At 43.2% G+C, this 13,567-nt stretch overlaps 1 protein-coding gene across 2 annotated transcripts in view; it reads right to left on the bottom strand.

Annotated features, from left to right (window-relative positions):
- LOC311133276 (la-related protein 4-like) overlaps window positions 1–13,567 on the bottom strand; it is a 39,114-nt gene that overhangs the window by 24,864 nt on the left and 683 nt on the right. The window contains exon 1 of one of the 2 annotated variants that reach the window (XM_084166764.1): window positions 975–1,128. The exons of the other annotated variant lie outside the window; for it this stretch is intronic. Coding sequence (XP_084022890.1) covers window positions 975–992 — 18 coding nt within the window. The 5' untranslated portion in view covers window positions 993–1,128. Of the gene's footprint in view, window positions 1–974; window positions 1,129–13,567 lie in introns of those variants that run through there. 2 annotated transcript variants of the gene reach the window in all.

Below are 13,567 nucleotides of genomic sequence, written 5' to 3'. Positions count from 1 at the left end.
TAATTCAAATTGCGCCATAGTGGAATGAAATGAAGTGCATGACAAAGATGTGGGCCACGTGTAGCTCAGTTGGTAGAGCATGGCGCTTGCAACGCCAGGGTTGTGGGTTCGATTCCAACGGGGGGCCAGTATGGGAGGTTAAAAAAAGTATGCACTCACTAACTGTAAGTCGCTCTGGATAAGAGCATCTGCTAAAATGACTAAAATGTAAAACATTACAGTGTCATTTGTGAAAGACTAATCGGCTAAATATTACATTAACTCCCCAAAAACACTATCGTGGTAAACAAATGTATTCCAACCATTTTCCAGCTAATTAATGGACTTGAAGGAGTACATTGTGATGCTTGTACATACTGTAGCTTCAACCCGCCATATGCAACGAATTCATGTTTAAAATAGTCAAACCTTTCTAACGACTAATCAGATTAGGTAGCGTCAGCTACTCAGTGGTGACTACACTGACTGAACGGACTGGAGACCTGGGCATCTAAAAATGTCTGGCTAAACTCCCCACCTAATTACATACAATAGGAAAAGTTCAAACTGACAACTATGTTTGTTCATTTACATGGTACAAACGTGTTGTAACTAGGTTAAGAGAAAACCATTGTAAAACATTAGCATATCGGTGACTGCTGATATGTAAATTTAAGGAGGCGTTATATCACATGTCCCGCCAGCCAGAACTACATACACGTTCTTGCCCTTTAGGTACACTAGATTGTGAAAACAAATGGGACATGTAGCCTACTAGCTACAGCTCAATTTATTAAAGTTTTTTTTGCTTTGCATGCTCACCAATGATGGAAAGCATTTTCCCCGATTGCAACTATTGATTAACGTTATTATTACAACGCTATTATTGACAGGCATGCAACGGTCCCGGTGGCTTCCTAAAGCGCCATAAAATGTCGTCCATAAACCGAACTTTAGACTAGAATGGATAGCTAATAGTACAGACCAAAACATACCTCAACAAATAACAGCATTGTCTTCCTCCCAATGTTGTACTGACTCGCTAACTACCTGATTCAATGGATGTAGCCAGCTAATCCACGATTTTGCTCACTTTTAATTAGAGAAATGTACAATGGGTGGAACTCGATAACACCGTACAATTCACAAGAGGACAGCATGCTACAGTGAAGGAGCTTTCATGAGGCCTCAACGGATTGTTCATTGGTTATCGTACTCCATTAGACTCCGCCTCTCCCAAGTCGTCACATGTACCGACACACTTCTGTGCATCGCCTCTCATTTGTCCCCACCGAACCTACGTCAAAGACAGTCTCGCAATTGGTCGAAGCGTCGTGTCAATCAAAATACTAGTTCAACTCTTCCGGTACCGAAGCCAACCCTCTGCGGATAGTACGACAAAAGAGAGCACATGGCGACAGGCATACAGGCCGCTCCAGCATCATGTATACGCTGCACACTTGTAAACCGAAGAACATAAAATAGAAATTATTGCAGATCATGCGGAAAGAACATCAGTACCTATTTGACCGCATTGGTCTTGGTGGAAGTCAGGAAAACAAAGGTGCCACTTAAATAGCATCCATTATGTCCAAGGGAATCAAAACATGAGTGAGGAAAAGGGTTGAACGGAATCCTGGGGTGTATTTATTAATTAGTCGGATTCTGTTGCAAAACGTTTTGCAATGGAAACCGTTTACTTTAGGAACCAAACGGGGGACCAACCTGAATTTGTCCAATATAAATTAAAAACGTTTTTTTCAGTTGGAAAACGTTTTGCAACAGACCAAACGTTTTGCAACGGAATACGACTAATGAATACACCTCTGATCTGAGAGGGGGCAAACATCTGCTAGCCACATTTCTTAGCCTGCTGAACTGAAGCCTAAGCCTAAGCATTGGCTCGAAGCGCCAACAAGTCTTAAGGTCTCAGGCAAGGTTAGTGAATTCACTGAACCACCTGTCACACTACACCCCAATTTGATCTTCTCCTCGCAGTCACTGTACCAATGTGACCAACTGGGTTTTTGAACCTGGGTCTCTTGCATGTCACAAGATTGTTAGCTCAGGGAGACAAAACAAGTGTTTAGGTCTCAGGCAAGGTTACTCATCACAGGAGTGTGGTTCACCGAACCACCTCCATTACACACACACACACAAGCTACAACAAGGATAAAGGTTTCCAGAGTGGAGGAATATGGAAGGTGGATGGACGAATTTGAATCTGGCCCGGTGGTGGCAGGTCGTGTAATGGCGGTAGCAGATGCAAGGTTAGATTTTATTGGCACGAGTGGAGTTGATAAGAATGATAAGTGGGTGAGAAAGAAGAATGGAGGTAAAAGGGCTGAAGTTGGAAATGAATATACATTTAATTGTTGGAGTGTTTCTCACCAGCATGGATGTTTCTTTGGGTGACCCGTTTGTAGTCTAAAAGATGGTAAAGGACGCATTGGGAAAAGTAGAGTCGGTCAGAGTGACCAGAAGCGGTATGTTGTTGATTTCTTGTGTCAAGAGAACAAAAAGAGAAAGCGCTGTGGCTCTACAAACTATCAACGTATGATGTGGAAAGCGATGATTTTCAGAGTAGGACACCAATTAAAATATGTAATCTCTAGCGGATTTCGAGGCTTCGTGGTTTAGGGAGAACATGCGAGAAGTGGTAGACTCTGATAGATCGAAAGAAAAGAGAAAAGCCTATTGGTTTTGTCGTTTGATCAAGTGTTTCTCCCGACTCATGTAAAACGTGGTTATTTACATTTACATTTTAGTCATTTAGCAGACGCTCTTATCCAAAGCGACTTACAGTTAGTTAGTGCATACATTTTAATTTTTTTATACTGGAATCGAACCCACAACCCTGGCATTACAAATGCCATGCTCTACCAACTGAGCTACATCCCTGCCGGCCATTCCCTCCCCTACCCTGGACGACGCTGGGCCAATTGTGCGCCGCCCCATGGGTCTCCCGGTCGCGGCCGGCTACGACAGAGCCTGGATTCGAACCAGGATCTCTAGTGGCACAGCTAGCACTGCAATGCAGTGCCTTAGACCACTGCGCCACTTGGGAGGTACTGAGGTTATGTGAGATACTGTATGTGGTGAGACCGTATGTACAGAAGCCACAGGAATGTTACAATTGTAAAAAGTTGACACGTGGCAAGTATTTGTCGAAGGAATAAATATGTCGTAGTTGAAGAGTCAGATGATTGCGTAATTGATGGGAATCATGTTCTCGAGCTCCCGGAGTGCCCTGTAAGGATGAAGGAGGTCACAGTAGATAGGAGACCTGCTGGATAGCCCTAATCCTATGGGTAGGCAGTGAAAATAGCTGAAGGAGAGACTGGAGATATGATGGTAGTGGATGCCCCAGTCTACAGTAAATGCCGTTCAGGAGAAGGATCCCGAAACACTAATAGTAAAGAAGGTGGACTGTTGCGTTTATTGCAATAAATTGCACTGGACAAACTAATAAAAAATAACATTTTAAGAAACTAGACATCATTGTGAAGGCGGCAAAAATATTTCTGGATCTCCAGTATTTTAGTCTAAATGTTACAGGGAATACTGAATGAAGAGGAGTCTCGAAATGGAGTCTGACGGCAGTGGTGAGCGCTCTGAGGTTAAGCCAGGACAGGGTGATGTGGGCCTACCTGCGGTGACAGGTGTAGTGGAGACCTCCAACATTTGCCCTGAGAATCCTACCAGAGATGATTTTGGACCGGTAGGAGTGAGAGTTTTGGGAAGAGTGGATTCCTGCTTTTTGGCCAACCCACACATTGTGTCAGGCTGGGTATAGAACAAACTAGGAATGGTTACATCTGTGGAAGTTTCGAGAAGTGGAATTGTTTAGATTTTTTGTGTATGCGACTCCCAGAGGAAGCAGGCGCTTCAAGTCATGCAGCTCAACCTGTGGTGTGCTTTGCTCTCCGGAGCAGGGCGCCGCTAAAAGGGGTGATCAGTTGGGTAGCATTGAGTGTAGAGGTGGATCAACTTAAAAATGAATTTTCCTAGTGTTTGTGACGCCCACCGTTTGGTGAGACATAGACCCGGTGGCAATAGCGAGACTGAGAATACCCTGTCTGACAGTTTCTTCCTGATAAGGTCTGGTTAGGTTATATTTGCCATTCTGTGAGGGCCTATGTTCCAAACCCGCTTCGGTGCTTTAGATGCCAAGGATTCTGACATGTTGCAGCAGTGTGTCGAAAGGAGATCCCAAGATGTGAGAAATGTGCAGGAGGGCATAGTCAGAGGGAGTGTCCAGTTGGGATAGAGAAAGCACTGCGTGTCAACTGTGGGGGTGCCCATGCAGCTGGGGCTCCGTTGTGCCCTGTGAGAGAGACAGGTTGAGATTGCCAGAGTTTGAGTGGGGCAGAAAGTTTCCTATGAAGAGGGTAGAGCATAGCCCAAGGATGAGCGAGTCAACTAGGAGCCCCTCCAGTGAGTAGGCCTGAAGAGAGCCAGAGAGGATGAGTTTTACACTGAACAAAAATATAAACGCAACATGCATCAATTTCAAAGATTTTACTGAGTTAAAGTTCATATAAGGAAATAATTACTTAGGCCCTAATCTATGGATTTCACATGACTGGGAATACAGATTTGCATCTGTTGGTCACAGATTCCTTAAAAAAAAGTAGGGGCATGGATCAGAAAACCAGTCAGTATCTGGTAGTGCAACACAATCTTTCACTCAATTCATGCAAATATGTACAAAAAGTATCAGCAGATTGTGTGTTTTTGTGTGGCTTAATTTGTGTGAAAATACATTTTTGTGCGACTTAATTCATAGAAGAAAAAAAAACATGTTAACAACCCAATATTGTTAATCAACCAGGTTGTCACCAAAATAATTATAATTCAATAGTAGCCTTACATTTTTTAATTTGTATTAATTCCAATACTGTTTTCTATGAGTTTTTCGCTTCATACTTTCGTGGGCGGCAGGTAGCTTAGTGGTTAAGACCGTTGTGCCAGTAACCGAAAGGTCGCAGGTTCTAATCCCCAAGCCGACTAGGTGAAAATCTGTCGATGTGCCCTTGAGCAAGGCACTTAACCCCAATTGCTCCTGTAAGTCGCTCTGGATAAGAGCGTCTGCTAAATGACTAAAATGTAAATGTATACTGGTGCACTTGTAGTCAGAAAGGCCCTTTTTTTTAGTGTAGGCAACAGTAGGCCTACACGATTTTCTTCATAACGCATTTATTACAAGGCTCCACTTTTTCGTGTATATTACACCATTTCTTTCATAATGCATTTTATACAAGGCTATGTCGATTTTTATGAGGGTTGCCAGATTAGAGAAAATTATTATTATGATCTTTAACTGGTTAAATGTTTGTAGTTTGCATGTTTCAGTAATGATTAACATGGTTAAATAGTTGTAAATCTCTGCTTGATTTAGCTTTGGTATATTTGGCATTTTTATACATATTCTGCATTTCCACTGAAGAAAGCTATAATTAATCAGCACACTACTGTAAATAAATGGACCCTACCTGTTATAAAACGGAAATTGCGCTCCGTAAATAAATGAGAAATGCTCAGTCTGAAGCCATTCGGCTATGGGTTTCACAGCCCTATAATGATGATACAAGTTATATCACCTTAAAAATATTTTATTTACAACCTCTGGGGTATAACATGTTGGGCAAAGTGGTAGAGTCTGACATTTAACCCCTAAGTTGAGTTCAGTCTTCGCCAATGAGAACCAAGAGGGGCCCAGCTTTGTCCTTCATGATTGAGAAAAGCCTCAATTCTAGGCCGTAGAAAATCCTACATCCATCTCATTAGATCAGAACAGGATGGATCAACAGTTACTCATATTAATGGTTTGCATACGAAAAAAAGGATAGTTGTGTTTTGCTGCATAACACACATTATTTGTCTACCCATATGATGTGGACCATTGTCAGGTTATTTGATATATAAGCGTCAAGAAACAAAAGAACACCATGGTTGTAATAACACTTTAAAACAGGTAGTTTGTAAATGTGTAGAATGTGTTCGCTTTGGGTCCACAACGGTAAGTTAACTTATGTAAATTAGACAGTCACAGAGGATTTTCTTCTGAATAACTGGTCAGGGAATAGCACTTTCCAGTCAGCTTCAGGCAACTTTGATGTAAGGCTTGATCACACCTGTAGTGACTACTTCTATCCGTCACACCCATTGTTGCTTATCCATTGTTAACTAGATATATCAATGTAATTACACCCAACACAATGTTGAAAAACAGAATGCTTCTCACTACTAGATCACATAACTAGACGTGAGCTGGATGTGAACCCAACGCTACCACCAATGTAGCGGAAGAAAGTGAAAGCTGCAACAGGGACTCTAACCAGGGCTCATACATGGAAGCCTAGTAGGCCTCTGGGCAGGCATTAGGCCTACAATGCTGGCATATGCCTTGTTACAATAGCCTAATTATACAACACGACCGTAATAATCATCATGAAACGGCCTTGGAAGTGCCATTAATTTTTTTCAGGTCGTCTGTTTCACCACATTTATTGATTAATTAATTTCCCATCATGAAAATATATCCCCATTCCCCAATCAAATACCTTAAATCGATACCACACAAAAACAGACAAATAAAAAGTTTTACTCCAATCTGGCAACCCTCATAAAATCTGACATAGCACCAGTATCCCAAAGTATTAAGCGAAAACAAGCATCAAAACAGCATTGGCATAAAAAAATTTAAAAAAATAACTACGACTACTATAAGTATTTCCATGACAACCTGGTTGATTAACAATATTGTGTTAAAAAAACAATGTATATAAATAAATGTGGGACACAAAGGCAGTGTAGAACACCATTGCCCAAAATGCATTGCTCCAATAACATTCAAAAGATTGTTTCGAAGTTTGCCCCCAAAAATCTATTTTCCATTAAAAAAATTTAGCCGTGATGGCGAGAGGGGATGCAAACCCCGATGAGTCAGTCTTCTGTTAGATGTGTACATTTGTTACATTGGAGCAGCTCACAAAGTCGCTAACTGTAAATCGCTCTGGATGAGAGCATCTGATAAATGACTAAAATGTACAAAATGTAAACAAAGCCAGCAATGTTGATACATTGTATAATTTCATTGCCTGTTATAACCAATAGCACAGACCAATCTGAGTAGACTTTGCAAGTTCACTGTCATGCAGCCCCTGAGTGTCAGAGGGGGAAAATGGAGCAACAGGCATGCTTGCAGTAAAGAAAATGGATTGTCTCTTTCTATCCGGATTCGCGCGCATTTTATATAATTTCACAAAACATGTTGCGGACCGTTTTAAATTCATCCCGGGTCTAGCTAACAAGCTAACAACCTGGTAACTTGACAGTAGGTTTAGGCTAATTTGATTGGCACAGGAAGAAAGGGAAAGGGTCTGCTCCTCATGACATGTGCTTCAAAAATGTAGGATTCATATAGGCCTAATGTAAGCCTAAACTATATCAAACATCTATTTATTTCTGGTGCTCCTTCAAATTCTTTTGGGGTGCCTAACGTTTTAAATAGTTGGGAGCAGTGTGTGTGTTTGTGGGAGAGAGAGAGGTGTATGTTTTTGAGAGTGATTGAGACAGTGTGTGAGGAAGGGAGGGAAAGTGTGTGTGTGTCTAAGTGAAGAGTAAAGGTTTCATGCAGTGTTTTCCACTTACTGACACAATGCAGATCAATATGCATGTATGTCACAGGAGGTAGGTGGCACCTTAATTGGGGAGGATGGACTCGCGGTAATGGCTGGAGCGGAATAAGTGGAATGGTATCAAACATGGTTTCGATGTGTTTGATGTAGGGATGCAAATATCCAATTTTACTGCCGACTAACTGACGCTGACTAGCTGACCCTCATTAACCGGTCAACAAACAGAAACAAATTAATCCAAACAGTAAAATGACATGACCAACAGAAAATACTATCAGAGATCTGTATATAATGACGAGATGCTTATGTTTACGCCCTAACAATGGGAGTCGTCCCAAGGCGGGAAGGCAGGCGACAAGCGTAGGACCAAAATAAGCCCATAGAAACACATTGGACTTATTTTGGCGAGTGAAACCTCTCGCTTCGCCTCTTCCTCTCAAAAGCCTATAGGCTTTTATTGAACATGCAACTCCTGTAATGAAGCAGCTAATAAAACTTCATTTTCAAACATTTGCCCAAATGCAATTAGCGGAAAACACAGTTCTAAACTGTGCACCTAATGCGAGCAGTTCCATATGTGACAGAGATGAAAATCTCTGTTAGAAACATAGAGGGGGACTCTAATAGCAACTACTATGATGGGTTGCTAATATGACTAGGATTTTGCCTTTGGCTTCTGGACAACAAAATAAAGTTGATATGAAAACCAATAAGGTAAGACATGCTTCATTATTTGAAGTAGTCAAATGTTCAGGTTTCAAACAATTATACTGCCTCAAGCTCACATTGCAAAGTGGTGGGTGACGCGATTATAGTCAACAGTAGGCAGGCTATATGGCGAATGAGAGGCACGCTTTACTAGTTGAATGAGAAATAAAAATAGCTCCTTTTTAATTCTGACCACCAAAGTTAACACGCGATTGCATTTAGAATTGTATGTTTGTTGCGCAATGACTGGGCTTACAAAAGTAACCTACAGGCTGAGGAGCTACTCTTGCGCTGTCTGACAGGTGGTAGACTATTCCGCTCCTCAAACTAGGCTTTGTATACTGTGCGCATTTGATAAATAAAGTGCATAACTACTAACGAAAATACACACGCGCCAATTTCATTCCACAAACGTATGCAAATTAACCCATAGACCAATAAGCTATGTGAGAATGCTGTTCATTGACTACAGCTAAGCGTTCAACACCATAGTGCCCACAAAGCTCATCACTAAGCTAAGGACACTGGGACAAAACACCTCCCTCTGCAACTGGATCCTGGACTTCCTGACCGGCCACCCCCAGGTGGTAAGGGTAGACAACAACACGTCTGCCACGCTGATCCTCAACACTGGGGCCCCTCAGGGGTGCATGCTTAGTCAAATCCTGTACTCCATGTTCACCCACGACTGCGTGGCCAAACACAACTCAAACACCGTCATTAAGTTTGCTGAGGACACAACAGTGGTAGGCCTGATCACCGACAACGATGAGACAGCCTATAGGGAGGATGTCAGAGACCTGGCAGTGTGGTGCCAGGACAACAACCTCTCCCTCAATGTGAGCAAGACAAAGGAGCTGATTGTGGACTACAGCAAAAGGAGGGCCGAACAAGCCCCCATTAACATCGACGGGGCTGTAGTGGAGCGGGTCGAGTGTTTCAAGTTCCTTGGTGTCCACGTCACCAACGAACTATCATGGCCCAAACACACCAAGACAGTCGTGAAGAGGGCACGACAACACCTTTTCCCCCCTCAGGAGACTGAAAAGATTTGGCATGGGTCCCCAGAGCCTCAAAAAGTTATACAGCTGCACCATCGAGAGCATCCTGACCGGTTGCATCACCGCCTGGTATGGCAACTGCTCGGCATCTGACCGTAAGGCACTACAGAGAGTAGTGCGTACGGCCCAGTACATCACTGGGGCCAAGCTTCCTGCCATCCAGGACCTATATACTAGGCGGTGTCAGAGGAAAGCCCCAAAAATTGTCAACGACTCCAGTCACCCAAGTCATCGACTGTTCTCTCTGCTACCGCAAGGCAAGCGGTACCAGAGCGCCAAGTCTAGGTCCAAAAGGCTCCTTAACAGCTTCTACCCCCAAGCCATAAGACTGCTGAACAATTCATCAAATGGACACCCATACTTTTTACATTGAGACCCCCCCACCCCCACCCCTCCATTTATTTTTACACTGCTGCTACAAACTTGAGCGTGCATAACTTTTCACCCCCCCAAAGTCAATACTTTGTAGAGCCACCTTTTGTAGCAATTACAGCTGCAAGTCTCTTGGGGTATGTCTCTATAAGCTTGGCATATCTAGCCACTGGGATTTTTGCCCATTCTTCAAGGCAAAACTGCTCCAGCTCCTTCAAGTTGGATGGGTTCTGCTGGTGTACAGCAATCTTTAAGTCATACCCCAGATTCTCAATTGGATTGAGGTCTGGGCTTTGACTAGGCCATTCCAAGACATTTAAATGTTTCCCCTTAAACCACTCGAGTGTTGCTTTAGCAGTATGCTTAGGGTCATTGTCCTGCTGGAAGGTGAACCTCCGTCCCAATCTCAAATCTCTGGAAGACAAACAGGTTTCCCTCAAGAATATCCCTGTATTTAGCACCATCCATCATTCCTTCAATTCTGACCAGTTTCCCAGTCCCTGCCGATGAAAAACATCCCCACAGCATGATGCTGCCACCAACATGCTTCACTATGGAGATGGTGTTCTCGGGGTGATGAGAGTTGTTGGGTTTGCACCAGACATAGCGTTTTCCTTCATGGCCAAAAAGTTCAATTTTAGTCTCATCTGACCAGAGTACCTTCTTCCATATGTTTGGGGAGTCTCCCACATGCCTTTTGGCGAACACCATACGTGTTTGCTTATTTTTTTTCTTTAAGCAATGGCTTTTTTCTGGCCACTCTTCCGTAAAGCCTAGCTCTGTGGAGTGTACGGCTTAAAGTGGTCCTATGGACAGATACTCCAATCTCCGCTGTGGAGCTTTGCAGCTCCTTCAGGATTATCTTTGGTCTCTTTGTTGCCTCTCTGATTAATGCCCTCCTTGCCTGGTCCGTGAGTTTTGGTGGGCGGCCCTCTCTTGGCAGGTTTGTTGTGGTGCCATATTCTTTCCATTTTTTATAATGGATTTAATGGTGCGCCGTGGGATGTTCAAAGTTTCTGATATTTTTTTATAACCCAACCCTGATCTGTACTTCTCCACAACTTTGTCCCTGACCTGTTTGGAGAGCTCCTTGGTCTTCATGGTGCCGCTTGCCTGGTGGTGCCCCTTGCTTAGTGGTGTTGCAGACTCTCGGGCCTTTCAGAACACATATATATATACACACACACACTGAGATCATATGACAGATCATGTGACACTTAAATAAAGTCTACCTGTGTGCAATCTAACTAATTATGTGACTTCTGAAGGTAATTGGTTGCACCAGATCTTATTTAGGGGCTTCATAGCAAAGGTGGTGAAAACATATGCACGCACCACTTTTCCGTTATTTTTTTTTTCATTTCAAATCACCAATTTGGACTATTGCAACAAAATAGGAAAAACGCCAAGGGGGATGAATACTTTTGCAAGGCACTGTACATGTACAAATTACCTCGACTAACCTGTACCCCCGCACATTGACTCGGTACCGGTACCCCCTGTATATAGCCTCGTTATTGTTATTTTATTGTGTTACTTTATATTATTTTACGTTAGTTTATTTGGTAAATATTTTCTTCACCCTTTCTTGACATGCATTGTTGGTTAAGGGCTTGTAAGTAAGCATTTCACGGTAAAGTCTACACCTGTTGTATTCGTCCATGTGACAAATAAAGTTTGATTTGATATGCATTACATGTCAAATGTATTTTCAGTGGCTAACAGATTAATGGTTAACCGTTAACATCCCTAGTTTGACGCCATTCCTGCCATTATTATGAGCCCTATTCCTTCCTCCCATTCCTGCAGCCAAATCACAGGTAGGCCTTTCCAAATATTAGAAAATCAGCTATTCTATGCAGTATTCTATTATACACTGAACAGTGTGGAATTAAATTAAATGTGTTGTATTGAGTAGAAGTCTAAATTTCAGCGACAGGTTTTTGGAGAACGTTTAGAAAACGTGAACAAGCGTCCGGGGGACGGGGCGAACAGGATACTAGGCCACTGATTTTTTCCCACTGTGGTATCGCGATACTACTCGGTATTGTGATACTTGGCCTGGTATCGTATCATTTGTAAAACGGTATTGTGACAAGCCTAGTGTCTGGTGTGACCACCATTTGCCTCATGCAGCGCGACATCTCCTTCGCATAGAGTTGATCAGGCTGTTGATTGTGGCCAGTGGAATGTTGTCCCACTCATCTTCAATGGATGTGCAAAGTTTCTGGATATTGGCGGGAACTGGAACACGCTATCGTACACGTCGATCCAGAACATGCTCAATGGGTGACATGTCTGGTGAGTATGCAGGCCATGGAAGAACTGGGACATTTTCAGCTTCCAGGAATTGTGTACAGATCCTTGCGACATGGGGCCGTGCATTAGCATGCTAAAACATTAGGTGATGGCAACGGATATATGGCACGACAATAGTCCTCAGAATCTCGTCACGGTATCTCTGTGCATTGAAATTGCCATCGATAAAATGCAATTGTGTTCGTTGTCTGTAGCTTCTGCCTGCCCATACCATAACCCCACCATGGGGTAGTCTGTTCACATCGTTGACATCAGCAAACGGCTCGCCCACACAACGCCATACACGCTATCTGCCATCTGCCCAGTACAGTTGAAACCGGGATTGATCTGTGAAGACCACACTTCTCCAGCGTGCCAGTGGCCATCGAAGGTGAGCATTTGCCCACTGAAGACGGTTAAGGTGCCAAACTGCAGTCAGGTCAAGACCCTGGTGAGGACGACCAGCACGCCAATGAGCTTCCCTGAGATGGTTTCTGACAGTTTGTGCAGACATTCTTCAGTTGTGCAAACCCACAGTTTCATCAGCTGTCCGGGTGGCTCGTCTCAGACCTTCTCGCTGGTGAAGAAGCCGGATGTGGAGGTCCTGGACTGGCATGGTTACACGTGGTCTGCGATTGTGAGGCCGTTTGGACGGAATGCAAAATTCTCTAAAAGACCGTTGGAGGCGGCTTATGGTAGAGAAATTAACATTCAATTCTCTGGCAACAGCTCTGGTGGACGCTCCTTTGGTCAGCATGCCAATTGCACACGCTTCCTCAACTTGAGACATCAGTGGCATTGTGTTGTGTGACAACACTGCACATTTTAAGAGTGGCCTTTTACTGTCCCCAGCACAAGGTGCACCTGTGTAACGATCATACTGTTTAATCAACTTATTGATATTCCACACCTGTCAGGTGGATGGATTATCTTGGCATGTAAACAAATTTGTGCACATTTTAGAGAAATAAGCTTTTAGTGCGTATGGAACATTTCTGGGATCTTATATTTCAGCTCATGAAACCAACACTTAACATGTTGCATTTATATTTTTGTTCAGTGTAGTAAGGTTTGATTTCTTGCTTTTATTGCCATGGTGATCAAATGCACTGTACTGATGGCGCGTTGATACTGATGGCGCGGAAATCACAGAAGATGTGGAAGTTGCAGCAGCAGAGAAATATTTGAGTGTGAGAGATTTTAGTGCAGAAGACCTACTGGAAGTTGAGTGAATGGCTTCCATCCTCCCAGGCCGAAGGCCCGTTTAGGGCCAAGTTGTCGAATGGGATGATGGGAGGTGTATAGGCGCAGGGTTAGATTGTGGTGCAATTTAAGTTTTTCACATTCCCCTTTATTTTTGTGTTTGTCACCATGTAGAATGCACATTCCGAACTGAGAAATGCAACAATACGACAAAAAGCATCTAGTCTGCCGGAAATTCACATGAAGAATTGATTCCTTGCGGATACTCGTTACAAAACTAACGTTAGTTAGTTAACGTACGCG

Source organism: Coregonus lavaretus (genome assembly GCF_964263955.1).
Source record: "Coregonus lavaretus genome assembly, chromosome: 8".
NCBI lineage: Eukaryota > Metazoa > Chordata > Actinopteri > Salmoniformes > Salmonidae > Coregonus > Coregonus lavaretus.
The sequence above is the reverse complement of the archived record's forward strand: the minus strand, read 5'-3'. Positions and strand labels throughout refer to the sequence as shown.